This window comes from Camelus bactrianus, chromosome 9 (genome assembly GCF_048773025.1).
Source record: "Camelus bactrianus isolate YW-2024 breed Bactrian camel chromosome 9, ASM4877302v1, whole genome shotgun sequence".
In the NCBI taxonomy this organism is placed as follows: domain Eukaryota; kingdom Metazoa; phylum Chordata; class Mammalia; order Artiodactyla; family Camelidae; genus Camelus; species Camelus bactrianus.
The window spans coordinates 43,833,916-43,851,523 of record NC_133547.1 but is presented as its reverse complement, the minus strand read 5'-3'; the positions used below and the strand labels follow the sequence as shown (position 1 = coordinate 43,851,523).

At 50.2% G+C, this 17,608-nt stretch overlaps 1 protein-coding gene across 8 annotated transcripts in view; it reads left to right on the top strand.

Annotated features, from left to right (window-relative positions):
• Positions 1 to 5,343: 5,343 nt before the first annotated feature.
• The window catches only part of SYT6 (synaptotagmin 6), a 57,508-nt gene continuing 45,243 nt past the window's right edge, over positions 5,344 to 17,608 (top strand). For 4 of the 8 annotated variants that reach the window (XR_012509188.1, XR_012509187.1, XM_074370230.1 and 1 more), the window contains exons 1-2: positions 5,689 to 5,824; positions 16,654 to 16,919. Coding sequence is in view for 5 of the 8 variants with exons in the window: in XM_074370230.1 (XP_074226331.1) it covers positions 16,663 to 16,919 (257 nt within the window). In the remaining 3 variants the exon portion in view is untranslated. Of the gene's footprint in view, positions 5,825 to 6,506; positions 6,646 to 16,108; positions 16,920 to 17,608 lie in introns of those variants that run through there. The other 4 variants (XR_012509189.1, XM_074370231.1, XM_045506166.2 and 1 more) reach the window with 3 other exon arrangements.

Sequence of the window (17,608 nt, the reverse complement as noted above, 5' to 3'; positions counted from 1 at the left end):
TGGCTTGGCCCTTTCCTGGAAGCTGTGTTATGACCTCAGGACACAACCCAGCTGCAGCAGGGACTCCCCAAGCTGCCCTCTAAGAAGTGCTCCCTCTGTCAAGAGTGAAGCAGCCAAGCATGTCTTGAGCCATGAAGCTATCTGGCCCCAGCCCTGTGTTTCATCAATGACACTGTCTTTCCTCTACACCAGCATCTGAGTCCAAGGGGTAATTGGATGGCTAAGGTCAGAGGGCCAAGACCTTTGCAAAGAGACACAGGAGTGAATCTTTCACTGCTCTGCAATTTCTTTCCAAATATTTCTTATTTATTATGAAGTCAATTTAAAAATATAACTTTTTTTTGTAAAAGAAAAAAATTATTCATACCCTCCTCATCCTTCCTGGTAGAAAGAAGGGACACGCACCAGGGATCGGAATGTGTAGATTCCAGTTATCTGCTACCTCCTAGCTTGTGTGACCAGGGACCAGTCACTTAATCCCCTCACTTACCAAATGGGCTACTAGCTTCTACCCATTCTGTCTCTTAGAGTTATTATAAGATTAAATGAGATAATTTCACTCTTGGCAATCTGCAGTCTATGGATTAACCGCTGGACAGTGTGTCTGCTGGCCTTCCCTCTACGATCTGAGAGCAAGAAGGAAGGGACAGGAACTGTTACTTGTTTGAACACCTGCCATGAATCAGTCACAGTATAGTAGACATTTAACTGAACACATATAATCCTTGTGTACTATAAAGCAGGACTTTTATGTCTCATTTTATAGATGAGGAAGCTGAGGTTCAGAGAGCTACAGTACAGTGCTGGAAGTGATACCGTTGCTAAGTGACAGAACCGGGATTTGCACACAGGTTTGTCTAACTCCAAAATCTATGCTTTTCTTCTACACAAGGTGAATGTGAAGAGAAGCGTGCTTGGCTTCCTTCCTAGACTCTCCCCTCTAATATCAGGCTCACTTCTCAAGTAATACAGGAAAGCCCTGAACCCACCATGGTTAGGTCCAGCTCTAAAAATGTTTTAGGGATGATGTTGCCTTCTGCCCTTGAACCTGTATCTGCTTTCCTGGTCCCCAGCCTGCTTTAGCCCACAAAGCCAGGCTGGAAGCAGCAAAACCTATCCAGTCTTTCCAAGTCTGATCTGGAATGTTGTGTGCTTGAGCAGAAAGCACAGAACAGAGATGCAGCCTCTGAAATGGGGAAGGAATGAGAAAGAGGCAAATATACCCTCAGCTCAGGAGGTTTGCATTGTCAAGGACCTTCCCTAGAACAAAAGCAAGACTGGACTCTCAAAAACACTGGGCATTGACTCAGGGCTCTGCAAAGTCTTCTGTATCTTTCAGGCAAAGAGGAATTCCCAGAAACTCGTATAATGGCTTGAAAGGACATGGTTTGCAGAAGTACCCCAGCTTTGGCTAGAGTTGCTATGCTGGTGTGGGGGGTCGGGGGGGACACAAGGTGACATCTGCTGGAAATACTGATAAAGATGTTCTGGCTGAAATCCCATGGAGATTCCATAGAAGAGTTTGTTCCAAATAATGGTATAAAGTTACTCCCACTCCCCAATTCAGGAACATCAACTTAATTCTCCACCAGCAGTAGAACAAGTTCAACTGACATCTGTTTTCCTAGAGTAAATTTAAAACTTTTGCAGAAAGTGGCCAGATGCCTCAGTAAGTAGGAGATGGGAGAGGTGGGCACAGGAGATCAGTGGTCCTCAAGGTTGAGTCAGAGCCCTCTTGACTCCAATTTGCTTGGGAAAGCAATGGGTCTGCTTGTATCTATTTCTCTGTATCTCTCCCTGTGTGTCAGACAATCCAGCTATGAATGTCAGATTACTCCCTTTACCTCTCTGCTGGGGGTTTGAAGGGGAGGAGGGAATGGGGAAAGGGCTCCCTATTTAGAAATTGCATTGAGATGGAAAGACAATATGACACATTGGCTCATGTCAAAAGAGCTCATCCTTCCCGCCTACAGCATTAGCAATTTCCTACTGAGGTTTAATATTTTTTTAGAAATTATTATTTTGTTTTAATTTATTTTATTTGTAGCATAACTCAACAGGACATTGCTGCTCAGAGCAGGGTCGGAAACTGTCCAAGGGTAGTCAGGTCACTGCCTAAGAGACTTGGGGTGGGCGGCAAAGGAAGTGTACTTGGGCTATTACTGAGAAGAGGAGGCCATAGGAGTGGGAGGCTGGTTTTTGCCTCAAACCTCCTCTCATCTGCCTCTTGCCCCACCTCCAGCCCCTCTTCCTGCTTCTGAGCAGTCTGGCCTGGTGGGCCCCAGACCCAGGATAGTCTATCCATGGCTGTACAGGAGATGAGAGTAATGAGGGGGGGGAAGCCCAAAGTAAGTCTGGACATCTGTGACACACCCTCTTCTTCAGAGCCAGGAAAAACTGCTCCTCAGTCCCTTCTCCCTTTCCCTGCTCAGTTTCTCCTTTCCCCTCCTGTAAAATCCTAGTGTTGTTGCTGGAAGGAGCCTGTAAGGGTTCCTCATCCCATTTCACTGTTTTGCAGATAAGGAAACCAACGCCCTGACAGGGGACATGACTGCTCCAGGGCTAGTCTGGTGCAACAGTCCTGGAACCCAGCCTCCTGGGGGCACTGCCCAGTGCCCTTGTCTGCCTATGCCACGCTGGCTGCCTCTGTTCCTCCTTCTCATCCCCACCCCTATACCAAACCTCAGAATGGTCTTCCTCTGAGAGACAGTGTTGAAGGGCCACATTATCACTTCTTCCCTCTCCTTCCCTCCCAGGGTCTGAGTAGGATCCTTGGAGTCTGAATTTGGTCTCTTCATATGGGAAGAAACACAGATGTGTTTTGGGAGTGGGCTTGTAGGGCCAAAGGGTTCTGGAGAGGAAAGGGTCCCATCTTTACAAGAGGATTTATTTTTTTCTGCTTTGTGTGTGGTTACGTGACCGCAGGTATCAGCAATTAACTGTTGGGGAGAGGGCCGGAAGATGACGATTAGGGTATGACTCTTTTCTTACTGTAAGAAAAAACTACATTTCTCTTTTATCTCTCTTTCTGAATGAGTGCCCCTTTGTATGGTCCTTTATATGGGTGTCAGTTCTGTGTCTCTGTTCTCTGCATCTCTTTTGGGGGGGTAATTAGGCTTATTTATTTATTTGTTTATTTTTTAAAGAGGTACTGGGGATTGAACCCAAGACCCTGTGCATGCTGAGCACATGCTCTACCACTGAGCTATACCCTCCCACCTTTGTATCTCTCTTTGTATTTCCTATATCTGTCTCTCTATATGTCTCTCTTGTCCTCTGCCTCTCCATGTGTCTCCTGTCTTTCTCTTATCTCTATCTCTGTCTCTCTCTTCTATCTCTCACACACACTCCCTTACGCATTCCAAATTCAATAGTTATCGACTGACCCAGGAGTTCCAGCCCCTTCCCGCAGCCCTGTCAGAGCAGAACCTTTTTCTCCCTGTTCGGTTGAGAAATACCAGGTCCGGGGTGCCAGAGACGCTGCAGAACCGCCTGCCGAGTGTGGAGGCTGAATCCGGGAACAATGAGAAATTATCTGTTAATTCTCGGTTCCTGCCACCTGCTCTGCTCCGAACAGGCTCCTTTGCCTTCAGTTAGGATGGAAATTCCCCCACTCGTTGTAAAGTAAAATATTGATTTCCCTGCATCACAGGCCTGGGCCCTTGGAATGGACCTTTTTCATTCTCTGCAAAGGCAAAACAAGGCGCTTTGTTCTGCAAATTTCCTCGGGAACTCGAGAGGAGGAGGGACAAATTGCCGCGGAGTGACAGCGTTGCCATAAACATGGGCAGAGAGCAGTTCTTCTCCACTTGTTATTTTACATAAACACAAACCTACCGCCCTCAGAAACGGCTAATGCGTGTGACAAGGGGCCTCTGAGCGCCAATCTCTCCCAGGTACTGAGCTCTGCATCCAGTGGTAGAGGGAAAAGTGATGGCTCCTCGGGTGTGTTCTAAAATCACTGGCAGGAGAACGGGGACTCCACAGACTCACTTGTTCTAGGAACCACAACCGAGTGCCTCCCACAGAACGGCGGCCTGGATTGCATTGCGTGGCCGGGACCATGCCTGCTCTGTCTTCCCGCCTGAGTTCCTAGCCCTTCCCTATTGCAAGCTCCTGAAGTCAGGGTGGAAGCTTCGAACCTGCCGCAATTGCCTACCCCACCCCCCTTCCTTAACACGGTGCCCACGCAAGTGTCGCACCAAATGGGATTTCAGCACCGTGGACAGAGGTAGGAAGCGCCCGCCGAGAGGAAAAATAGCATAGTTAGGCCAGGGCCCTCTTAGGCCTCGGCTTGACCCTCCGTACCGGGGGCACTAGCGGCCCGGGGCTGTCAAGGGCGGGCTAGCGCGTCTGGCGCAGATGGTGCACGATGGAGACCGCCAGGAGCTAAGGCTCCGAATCTCCTCCCTTCGGAACGTGAGTCACCACCCGAGCCACTTCCAATTAGCGTGTTAATTAGGAGGAAAGACCCTCCTCCTCCACCCGCCACCCTGATACACACAAACCTCGCGGCTTCCAGAGGCTCCAGATAAAGTTTCCTTCCCAGTTTCGGGGAAGGCAAAGGGACTTGAGTCTGGAGTTTTGGATGAACCCCACACAGGAAGGAGTCCACCTGCGTTCCAGCCGAGGACGTACGACCTCCGTGACAGGGACCCCACAAGGTCGCGATCCGATAGCTATCCACAGACCTCCAGAGCTGAGTGAGGCGCCCTCAGTCAATCTGCTCCAGGACTGCCTGCCACAATTCCTGGAGGGGAGTTCTGCCCTGTCTAGCCTCAGTTCTCCCGCTTAGTTCTTCCTTTCTGGCCCTTGCTACACTTAATAGCAACATACATTATCTCCGGTGGTGTTGCACCGATGCGGTGAGATGGGTCTGGCGGGAACTGAGCGCCCTCTTGAAACGCCCACCGTTCCTATTCGCCAGAAACTTTCCCCTCCCGTTGCCATGGAGAGAGACGGCCGCTGCCTCCCGTCGCCATAGTAACGTGCGGGTACCGCGGACCGCAGGATTGCGGGGCTCAAAGTCTTTTTGCAGTTCGCATCGCCCCGCAGTCTTAGGGTCTTTTGCCTTCGAAGCTGGAACCTGGGGCAAGCCTGACTAACTTCTCGCATCAGGAACCTTGGCCAAGGTCCTCCCACCCCCAGTGGGGTCATCCTTCTTTTTGAAATACGTTTATCTATTTCATTGCCGCTTGTGTGGAATGTGGCAATTTACTCAGTGTTTTCACAAACACTGTCTTTACAACCCTAGGCAGCCCGTGAAGCACTCGTAATCATCACACCCCTTTTACAGAGAGGAAAAATTGAGGCTCAGAGAGGCCCAAGGTCACATCAGGCAGTGAATGCGGAGCCACATCCCAGACTCTCGCCTGAGTCTTGCACCCTCCAGGATGCGGGACAACCCGGCTCCCCCGCCTTGAACCTCCTGGACTCAGACCGGTCGCTGAGTGTAGAGGGGGCGGCCGTAAGGCGCTAGACTTGCCAGCTGCCGCGGGATGCCACGTGAGGGGCGGAGACCCTGAGGGGAAGTGATTAAAAACCGAACGGAGCCGGAGGGGAACGCTGCGGGGAGGGTCTTCTTGGGGCCGCCTTGCCCCGCCCTAGTCCGGCTGCGGCACGGGTTCGGGCTGCTGCTTGGAGGGCCAAGGTGTCCGGGGCATGAGCGGGGTGTGGGGGACCGGGGAGCCTCGGTGCCAGGCGGCGCTCGCGGTCCTGGCCTCGTTGTGCCGGGCCCGGCCGCCCCCTCTCGGGCTGGACGTGGAGACTTGTCGGAGCTTCGAGCTAGAGCCCCCAGAGAGGAGTCCGAGCGCAGCCCACGCAGGTAACAGGAAAGCCGAGGCCCTTTTCCTTCCTGGATTCTCGCCCTCGCTATCCCCGCTCCCCAAAGCCCTGGCCGCGGAACCCCGGAATCTAGATGGAGAACTCCAGCTCAGGATTCTGAATTCGGAACCTGCCTCGGCCAGTGCCCTGGCCCATCGCCCGTAGGGCAAGCAGAGAGACGTGAAGGGACCCTGGAGGGAGAGAATGCCGCTGCCCCCTCCCATGTTACTCTGTGGGGTCCCCACAGAAATCTGGGCTCCCGGAACGCGACGCTCCTCGGGGACTCAGTTTCCCTCGCGTCTCTCTGCTCGCCCTGCGGGCGATCTGCCAGGGGAGGGGTCCGTGGGACGATCAGGGACATCTCGGCCAAAAAAGTAACTCGTCTCTTTGGAGGTGTAGAGATCCATGGGGCCGTCTGTCGATCTGTCCGTTTATCTGTTCTCTCGGGGAACGCGATCCCAGGCCCCGGGGTCTATCAGGGAGAAACTTGGGTCTGCGGCTGGCAAGGCTGGCACGAGGTCTTTGTGTCCGGGAGTCTCCGACTGCGAGTGGCTTTCTGCGTCTCCACTGGGGGGCGGGGGGCGGGGTGGGGGAGGGTGTCGCGGCATCCTCTCCCCCCACCCCCCGCCCCTATAACGCTCCCTCGGTCTCTCTCTGACTCACTCGGACTCGGGGCCGGTTCGCAACTGAGCCGGTGCCTCTTGCCGACTTTGCCAAGAGGGCGCCTCCTGCCCGATCCGCGCGGACCCTGCGCCGGACGCAGCCCCAGGCGGCCGCCGAGCCCAGGCGGGAGCCCAAGCCGAGTCGAGCTCGCCGGAGCCGGTGAGTCCGGAGCCCGAGCCCCGCGGGGCCGGGGCCCGGCGCACAGCTGCAGCGTCTCCCGGGAGTCGCGACAGTGGGAATGGCGTGTCGCGCCCCGGCGGCCGGAGCCGCGGGAGGGTGGGCAGCGTAGCGGCCGGCCAGCCCCGGCTATTTACCTGCCGCACCCTCGCAGCGCGGCTGCGCTCCCTTGCTGCAGCCGGGCTTCTTTGTCCCGATCCCGACGTCTGGAGGGTCCTGGGCGGGAGAGAGTACCGGGTAGTGTTCCCTCTGGCGGGGAGAAGCTGGGGGCAGTGCGAAGCCTCGAGAGAATGCGGAGTGGGGGTGGGGAGATCCTGCAGGGACCAAAGCGCCGGGGTACCATGGGCTCCGCAGACTCCAACCCTCCTTGTACCCCGACCCTGACCCCAGGGGCTCCGGGCCTAGAGGTAAGCTGGGGTCGCCCCGCGACTGCGCACCAGCAACGCGGGAAAGCGAGGAGGGGGCTGCGAGAGGCGGGAATTTCGTCTCCACGCGCTTCTCCTGGGACCAGAAGCTGGGACTCGAGACGCGGTTCTGGGAGGAGGTACAGGTGGGGTAAGAGGCCGCAGGTTTCAGGGCCCTGTTTTCACTTGAGGTTAAAGGTCAGAGATATAGGTAGGTCCTGGGTTAGGAACAGGGTCGCTGGAGGATAGGGGAGAGGGAGAAGGCTAGTGAGGCCAAGGGGAGGCTTGTATGCCTGAGGGGGCTGTGTCCAGCCCAGGGGTGGGTGGAGCCCACAACGGCCCTGTGTGGGTTGTAGGGGGCGCTGCTCGCTCTCTTTCTTTCTCTGATACTGGCAATGTTTAATCAATGGGTTGATTACTGCAGCAGAAGGGACTGAGGTTAGACACGAAGAACTTCTAAAGGGTGGTACAGTGATGGAGATTGGAGAGGTTGATTCTTCTTGAAGAATCTCAGGATAGATTAGGCTCAGCAAGTACTATTAGGCTTTGGTTCTCTGGTTCCATCACCTCCTACACTACCCAACTCCCAATACCCACCAGACACACAATTTTCCCCAAGTTAGGGAGTCTCTCCTGCCTGCTTCCCCAGCTCCTTTCCATCTTTTCCTCCAATGATCCATCTCCAGGGGGGCTCTTAATGCTGGTCCTGATCCTGGTCATACTCTAAAGGGTGGGAACACACCTGTCGAGTTCCACCTGGGATGGAGGTTGTTCCTCCCGTCTGTTTAGGTCTGTTTAGAGCAGAAATGCTGGGGGGTGGGGGACGGCTAGTATATGTGTGTAGCACATCCTGACATGGGGAGGCACTGGTGTTCTGACTCCAGAGGGATACTCCGTAGTCTGGAATGACAGGTACCTGGAAGGCCAGGCTGGGGGTGAGAGAAGGCTGAGGAGTGATAGCCAGCAGGCCCAGATGAATCAGTATGCCTTCCCCGCAGGCTGCTTCAGAAAGTGAGCTTGAGTTGTCAGCCCTGGGGAACTTTAACTTTGGCTGCTGAGTCACAAGCCTTGGGAAGCCTAGGGGCCAAGCTAGGGGGCTGAAAGGGATGGGGGAGGCAGAAAGAGCCCCTTGATCATAGCAGAAAAAAGAAAATAGTTGAGCGTGGCTTGTGGATCTTGGGGGTTTAGTGAGGATGGGGTCTGGGGAGACGCTGTGGAATTCAGGACCAGGCCCCCAGGTATTCCCCCTCCCGGACTACTCCCTGTATCCCGGAGCCACTATCTGGGTCCAGATTCTCCAGTCAAGAGAAATGCTTCATCTTTTCATTTGCACTTTCATGAAAAATGCAAGTGACTAGAGCATGCCCAAATCCCTTTACCACTGTATATTTTCCCCTGCCTTCCTACTTCTCCATGTCTCTAGCTCATGGGATTTCTAGTAACACTCTGAGATTCAACAACTGAGATTCAGATTCCACTGTCACTTACTGGGACACTCCAATATGCCAAGGTCTGTGCTAGGAATTGCACAGGAAATCTTAGTCAGACCCTGACTTGGAAAAATCGCTACACAAACTATTTGAGCTAAAAGCAAGTCCCTGCTTTTATTTAAAACTCTAAAGGCAAAGGATTCCTTCTTAATATCCACCCTCCTTGTCCAGTGGACACTGACAGGCAATTCTCCACCTTTCTGTGTGTCATTTGCCTAATGGAGGTGAATAAATTTTTTCCATAGGCCAAGTTGCAGAGTGTAAGGTGTGAGTAGTGTGGGTTCTGGTAGCATGGTTCTCAAGGTAGTAAACAGAGGTACAGAGCTGTTCCAAAAAATGCAGGAATCTGATGGGAGAGCCTGAGCTGGCCTGCCCCTCCCAGGCTGGCAGTCAAGAATGGTTATTCTCCGGCTTACCTATGGCCATGAGATGTATGTGATGTTTGTTCACTTTTCTAATGACTCTGGAGATATTCTGTGATTCAGCCACCTGGCTTTGAAGTTGGCCTTTTGCAGCACAGATAGTATTTTTCTTGCTTCTGATGCCAAATTAAATGCACAGCATTTCATCAAAACACAAAAGTCCTGCTTCTATAACTGAATCATCAATCACTCCCTCACTCCTTGCTGGAGGGAAGGAATTCTGCAGATTTTTCCTTCTTTGGGGCAAGGTGCAATGCTCAATCATTTAGAATCGATGGTGATGATACTCGGACTCTGTGGTGTGTCTTGAGCTGTAGGATTCTAGAACCAGGGTTCAGTATCTAGGAGTTGTAGAGCCCTTGGGTTTACAGTTCTAGAAGTTCTCTTCTCTCACTGACTGAGGGGACGTCAAGAGTTGGCATGGTAGATTCGGAATGCTCCATCCCTCCAAGCTCTGTACAAAAGATGTGTTCCCTTCTAACTGTTCTACCGTTACTCCGTCCCCTCTGTCCATAGAGTTGGGGTATCATGTGTGACTGCAAATAATTAGGACTAAAACTGAGGCATCTGGATCAGGCCAGGTTTCTTTAGGTCTGCAGAGGGCTGTCTGGAGTGTGGGGAATCAGGATAAGAGAAAGTCTTAACCAAGCCAGTCAGTATCCTCGCCGGGCACGCTTAGGAAAAGAAGCCTTGAAGGACTGAAGCCACACTTAGGAACTGGAAGCCAAGGGGCTGAAAGTAAGGGTGAGCAGAGCATCCAGCTCTGGATGGTCCAGGTTGTGACACCATCTCATCCCTCCCTTCTCTCTGTTGGGGGCACTGAGCTGTTTTTCTTGCTCCAACGAAGACCCAGGCAGATCTCTCTTCTCATCAGTTGCAGGTATAAACAGGGAGAGGGAGGTAGAGGAAAATGAATCTTTCTGGCTTTCTGTCTGCCTCTCCCCCATCACCTGAGCCTTGATTGCCCCATTCAGAGGGGCCACATGCTCTGACCAATTAGGCAGAAAGGTATAGTTACCATCTGCCAAAATCATAATACTAATAATTGCTAAATTAATGCCAAAGCTCTGCGAGCTGTAACACTTCACATTAGTCTCCGATTTATCCCTGAATCCCCTAATGATGGTGGAAGCAGGCGCCCAGTCATAAAGCTTGGTGCGGCCGTAATTAGCCCAGCATTGTCTCTCCTCATCATAGCTTTTCCAAGAGCATTAATTCCTTCTCTGTTTGGACTTTGCTAATTATCCCCATTGGTAGCTCAGCCTGGATCTCTGAAAGAAGGAAAGGAGGCAAAGGCTCTCTGCTCCCCTACCCCAACCCTGAATTTTAATTACACCAGGTTCTCCTAATAAATTTACAAGCTACAGCTGAGCTTATTAGTAATGGAGGACGTCTGTGTGTTTCAGAACAGAATAGCCTGTTTCCCCAACACATACACACCCACTCAGGTATTTCTCAAGTACATTTCTGGATGAGACTTTTCCGGGGACTACTGGTTACTCGCCTGGTGGCTGCAGTGTCCGCACTTTCCAGGGAAGAAGAAAGATGGGGAATGAGGAGGCTGGTCATAATCCTAGTCCCCCCATGGTTTTGCCCAGGTTCAGAGGGTCAGGCCAAAGAGCAGACGATGCCCCTCAACCCTCTCCTGATTCTAGTGAAGAAATGATTGCCCAGCCTTCAATTTTGCAGTTCTTCAGCTCAACCTGCAGAGGCTTGGCTCAAGATTCTGGACTTTGACCTTTTGACATCAGAAAGTCCCAGGTTCAAATCCCAGCTCTTCCATCTAATTGAGGTACCCTTGAACAAGTTACTTCAGTAACATTTCTAAACTTAGTTAATTTGTCTTTGCAAGGTGAATACTGATTTCTTGGGGAGGATGTAAAGATTAAATGAGATCATGTAAGGGGCACTGTGCTTACCATGTAGAAGTAAATAACAAATAATATTACTAGTATTGGTGATGTTAATGGTTCTGCCCAGAGTCTTTTCCCTTTCCAGACTAGACACTGTTCCTTCTAGGCTCTGGGGCCTCTGAGTTTCTCACTGGCTGGTCTCTGGGTTGCACTAGTCTGTGCCTCTGTCTGCGTTCAAATGGGAGCTCCATGGCTGAGGCAGCTCCTGCTCTGCAGAGCTCAGCCTTTACTGGTTCTGAGGGTCCAGCAGCAGTCCCGGGCCCTGAAGCCAGCCTTCTCTGGCTTTGGGGGAGCAGGGAAAATGGTCCTTTCTTTTCACTTCCTCTCCCTAGTTTATCTTTCCAATTACTATCTGTTAGTGAAAATGTCTGTTAATATTACAAAATGGATCTTCCTGACATGAAAGCCCATTAGAAAAATGGGAACAATAGCAAATGATAAGGATGGCTGATGAATCCTAACAGTATGGGTGGAGAGAAGGGGAGGGGGCACTGGGGCACCAGGCGCTGTCTCTGGAGAAAGTGTCAGTGGGGAGATAAGAAAGCTCTGGCTTGCTAATTAATAGCATAACATTTTCCAGAGAGGAAGGCCATGAGCCATCACCCTGCCAGACAGTCTCACTTAAGGTGACAAGCAGGTCCTGCTCTGATGGCCTTCAGAGGGATCTTAACTTCCCAGGAGAGAAGGGGCCTGAGGTCTCTCAGATGATTTGCTGTCTGGTCCTGTGTCCCTCTTTCCTGCTTCAGATGGCCATGCTTTGGGTCTGTTCTGTACCCAGTAAACTACAGCAAAACAAACAAACAAAAAACAATAGGAAGAAATAAAAGCAGCTTACTTTGGGGAGCATTCACGTTGTATTGGACACTGCTCAAATCCTTAGTTTATGTAATATTCACAATGATTCTGTGAAATAGGGATTATTAGAATCCGCATTACATAAAAGAGGAGACCAAGGTTTGGAGAAGTTAAGTAACTTGTTTAAGGTTACACAATTATAAATATGGATGGATGTGCTCTGTGGTCATTCTGGTGCTGATGCTCAGCTGAGATGTCTGCCCCATGTCTGAGCACCCAGTGAAGTCTACTTCCCCAGCCAGGGCTAGAAACCATGTGCCCTGCAGAGCACCAAGTCACTGGGTGTGTTTCCAAAGCCAAGTTCCATAGCTCTTTGCTCTCCCAGAGGCTGCTGGGTAATTGGCCAATATGGATTCCCAAACCAGGTGTCCATGGATTCCTGGCCTCCTCTGATACCTAAATGAAGATGTTTTACACCTAATATTGAGCAATGGACTTCCCCAGTTTCCAGGAAAACTTTGCAAAAGCATAACATGTTCTCAATTGTACATTTTTCTTCCATGAATTTCTTCTTATTCCTTTGGAGCTCACTCCTGTTCACCAGCTGGCTGGTGACAGTAATGACAAAACAACTGAACAAGTAGCACATAAATGAGTATTGACAGAAAAACTTGTAGATGTGAGATATTTAACACAGTACATATTTTGTCTTGAGATACAGAGACCTAGCTATATATGACATAGTTGTATTATTTCTACTAGTAAGATTGTTCCTGATTTGTGATAAGTTTAAAACTATCTCTGTTTATTAGTATTCTGATTTGTATGTGCTCTGCCCACTGAACAAATTTCAAAACAGTGTTCAAAACCAGATTGGGCAGAACTAGGTAATTCTAAAACAAACAGATAATACTCATTATATGGCTTATTACATTCGAGACACTGTCCTTAGCACTTTTGATACACTGATCTCATTTAAACCTCATTGTGACCCTATCAGGTAGATACTATTACTATACCCATTTTACAGATGAGGAGACAGAGGCTAAGAGAGAAAAAGTCACAATTTAAAAACCAGTAGAGATGGACATTGAATGAGCCCAGTCTGACTCCAGGGCAATACTTCTTTCTCTCCAGGCTGAAGGGGAAATAAAGAAGGAAAAAGAGAGGAAGGAAGGATACAAATACAAACATTTAGGAAGTCCTTTCTCTTTTTTAGTGCTGTGCTAAGGGCTTCCTCCCTTACAGGAGGCTTACCTCTTACCATGAACCTCATGTATGGGATAAATATGAAGAACATTGGGTCAGGACTCAAAAGGTGGGTAAGTTGCCCATCAAAATCCTACCTGCCTCACAGGGTTGAGGTTCAAACAAGACATGAGTGAGGAAAAGGCTCTGAAGGCTGCTTGTGCACCTGTGATTTACTAGATGGCAACACACCCTGGTAGATTGGCCCCAGTGGGCCTAGGGTAGGAAAGCACATATCTTAGGTCATCTGGGGTTTTGCACAGCCCTTGGGCCATACAGGAGCCTCCCCTTCCAGACTCAATGCACCTTCCACCAGGCTATGTGGGCTGGCTGAGTTCAGGGCCACATGTAGTGACTTTAAAGGGGCTAAATCCTGTACAATAATCACAACCGCCCTGGCCTAATTCTGGTCTTACTGGCCTCACTCACCACCTTGTTCCCCCCTGGGGATGAACCCACTCGGCATCAGGACCTAATTCTCCTTGCATTGCCTGCCTGTGATATATCCTGGAAGAAGATTCTCCAGGCAGCGGAAGGGCCTCCGGGTCTTACAGAACCGGTATTGGGCACTGGGTGCTGATTCCCGATAATCCATACCTCTTCCCTCCCTAATCACAGCTCCCAGGGAACAACAGCGGGGGTCACGTGGAGACGCATTCAAAATAGCAACCACACCGAGGCAAAATTGATTCCTCCACCTCTCTTTTCATTTATGAATTCAGGGTTTTTTTTCCATCAGGCTGAACATTTAAATGCACTCTCTGCTCTCTGGATTCCCCTCCACCGCCATTTCTCCCCTTGCTCATTAAAATTCTAATTATTCCCAGAGCAAGTCAGATGTATGATCAAAGGAAAGCAAAACCCTAGAAATACCTTTTGTTTTAAGGTGACTCATATTACAGAGAATGTCCCCGGAACAGCTGGAAAAGAGAACAGATGTAAAGGGCCTAGAGATGGCCCAATAACACAGAATAAGAACGCATGGATCTGTGATATCCTGGTGAACCCCAGGGGGAAAGGGGCTGAAAGACACAGTCTCCAAACCATTTAGATCATGAACTCATAACAGCAAACATTATTTTGATTTAGTATCTCCAGTATGCGTTTATTTGTTCCCACGTTCCATACACATGTACACAAGGGATATTGTAGAGCTGGGCTGCCTGGGTTGTATCTCAGTCCAAACACTATGAGCTGTGTGATGCTGGACAATCTATCTAACCTTCTGTGCCTCAGTTTCCTCATCTGCAAAATGAGGATCATAATCATCCCTATTTTCACTGGAGAGTGTTAAATGAGTGAATATATAAAAAGCACTTTGTACCTTGGACATAGTCATGCTTAATAACTTGACTAAATCCAGTAATAAAACGCTATCATTCCTATTACTATCAACCTGTATATAATAATTTTGATTTCTTATTTTTACTATAATGAATAAATATTAAAGCAATCCGATGTTTTTTCCCTTGTGCTCCCAGGATGCATGCTCACCTAATTGGAGATCTTTAGTCTAGAAGTTAACTTAGAATCAGCTTCTCTGGTCTCTGATAGTGTCTGGTGGACTAATCTCAGTTCCTATGCTGGGGAAAGGCTCTGATGTCTCTGTGCGGGGGCCAGGGGGCACAGGTAGGTGGCTAAGGACTTGAGAATTCTCTGCTCTTATTCCTTATTCCTGACGGTGGTAGCTGATCAAGGCCAGTATCCTACACCCAGGGAGTCAGGAGGCAGCGCTAGCTCCCCAGAGAGGATGGCTGATGCTCTTGCCTCCTTCTCAGATCCCTCTGGACCAGGGACAGCTTTCCCTGGGGCCCATGTGCTGTGAGAGTACTCTTGACACCCCCCCCCAAAACCCCAAGAGGGATCTGGTATCTCTGTACTCCAAGAGTAGCTTAGCACTTGGAATATGGCACGTGGTCAGTAAATGTTGGTTGAGAGATAATGACAGCTATTTTATGTGCCATTGAATCACTCATTCATTCATTCTCATGTGCCAGTTTCTATGCTGAGCCCTCAGTCAGACAAATAAAAGAAAACACAGGATTATAGTAACCTACAGTTTAATCAGGGACAAAGAGTCTGGGGCAGTGGAACGAGCCCCAGGCTGGACAGTGGACACCTGGACCATGGTCCAGGCCTTGCGTCTGACCTGTGAGCCCAGGCAAATCCTTCTCTGGACCACTGCTCCCATCTGCAAAAGCACAGCCTGGCCTTGGTACTTACAGGGTCATTTCTCCCCTTAAATCCCAAGATTCTTAAGGCATGGGGACAGGATAATCCAGGGGCTGCAGGGGCCAGACAGGTAACAGGGAATGGAGCTGGTGAGAACACACCCTTCTGAAGGGAATCACCAATTCCAACCATGCAGGAGCACAGGTCCAGCTCTCAAGTCCTCAGGCCTTTTCCAGAGAAGCCAGAAATCTAGTGTGATGATGAGATGGTGATGATGGAATTACTCAATTTTTCAATCATCTTTCAAGCCAAACAAGACTCGTCTGATGGCTTGTCCTCAAGTGACCTTGGTGCAAACCCATTGGTTCAGAGCCTTCTGACCTCTCAGGGAAAGAAGAGGCCTTGGGCTCAAAGGTTCATTTCCTAAAGGTGGGGTGGGAGGCCTGCTTAATGATTTCTCCCAGAAGGAGGCCTTGCTCACAGCTCTTCTTGGGTAATGGGCATCCTGCTGGGGGCAGAGGTGGGCTGGGGGTGTGACAATGAATGCCTACCTCTGAACCAACCACGATATTCAAAGATACCAGTCTAGTGGGGAGGGTACAGTTCAGCCGTAGAGCTTATGCTTAGCATGCGCAAGGTCCTGGGTTCAATCCCCAGTATCTCCATTAAAAAAAATAAATAAAAATACCAGTTTCACAGCAAAGTTCTCAGATAGCCACAGGAATGGAAAAAGACAGCTATAGGAATCATTTGTATTTAGCTCTGAAGTAAACCGTGTGGATTAGATTCCAACTTAATACGAGATTGTATTGAACCTACTATGTGCAGAGTTCTGGGAGTACAGAAAAAGGGTTAGACCTCGCCCATGCCCTCAAGATTATGCCCAATCTCATTTGCTTCAAGTCAACTCAATAACTATATGTTAGCTCCTGCTGTGGGCTTGGCGGGCATGGGATAAGGGAAGAGAAGAAGGTAGTATGGCCTCCCGTCCCCAAGGCCTCACAGCCTGTGGAGGAAGAGAGCTGGGTACAAAAACGACTCTGCTCCAAGTCTGGCCATAGTAACAGCTCTCATAGAAATTCAAACAGCATCCAAATGTGAATGCTTCAGGAATTTGCACATTTGCTTAGGCTGCTGTTTAAATTACTTTCCCCTCCCCGTGCACAGGCCAGCAGGGAGTAGGGGAGGCAGCCCAGGTGCTCCCCAAGCTAGCGGAGGTGGGAGGGGCTGGGCTGGGGGGAATCAGACGGAGGGGAAGACGAGGCTGCTGATCTTTCACGAGGTGGACTATGGAGCACCAGCCCTGCAACCATCTCTCTCTCCTCTGCCTGGGCAGATTTCTCATGACCATTCTTTTCTCTTCTTCCGTCTCTGTCCCTTCTGTGTGGCCCCTCTTGGAACACCCCTCCCCGCTTCTCCCCGCCTCTGTCTGTCTCTGTCCCTCCCTGCCTGGCTGAGGGCAGGCGCCTCTGTCAGCCTCCTCGCAGTGGTAGTTATTGTGTGTGGCGTGGCCCTGGTGGCAGTTTTTCTCTTTCTCTTTTGGAAGCTGTGCTGGATGCCCTGGAGGACCAAGGAGGCCTCCAGTCCCTCCTCTGCTAACCCCTCCCCGGAGGCCCTGCAGAGCCCCAGCTCCAGAGGCAACATGGCGGACAAGCTGAAGGACCCCAACACCCTGGGCTTCCTAGAGGCGGCTGTGAAGATCAGCCACACGTCCCCAGATATCCCAGCCGAGGTGCAGATGTCAGTCAAGGAGCATATCATGCGTCACACGCGGCTGCAGCGACAGACCACAGAGCCAGCGTCATCCACCAGGTGAGGGGTGGAACGAACCCTCCCTTCCCTCCCTCCACATTTCCAGATCCAATACATTAATGAGATTGCAGCCCATGAGGATCAGAGACTAGAAATAATCACATGGGTACTTTGCGTGGAGACTGTATCAGATGACATGCTCCATGGTAGGTGATCAACTAGGAGGTGGCACCAGGAAGGACTTCCTGAGAGTGCAAACTTTGAGGTGGGGTGCTGTGCATGGGGTAAGTGCTGGGATGTGTGTGAGTAGGAGGTGTTGCCTTGTTTGGTGGGAAGGAAAGACTTCAAGTGGAGAGAAGAGAATATGCAAGGTGCAGAGGCATAAAAGTTCATGATGCGTCTAGGGGTATGTTGATAAAGCCTCCCAGATGAAGTCTGCAGTGCCAGGAGATAAAGCAAGAGACTCCTAGTACTTTGAGAACGAGGATAGTCTTTGACAGTGTTCCTTGCATGACAGCTATTATATACATGGCATTCTTTAACTGAAATAATAAAACGACAAAAAAAAAAAAAACCCACTGCCTCTTAATGACAAAAACCTACTCTAAATTTAGAAACACACTTACAAAAGATGTGGTACATGCAGGTATGAAGTGTTATATTTATCAAAAACTTGGGGCTCTTGTGGCTTCCTGGGTCCCTAAAGGCTCCCAGGGACCAGCCAAAGGGAAGCAGGATTTCTCTTCAGC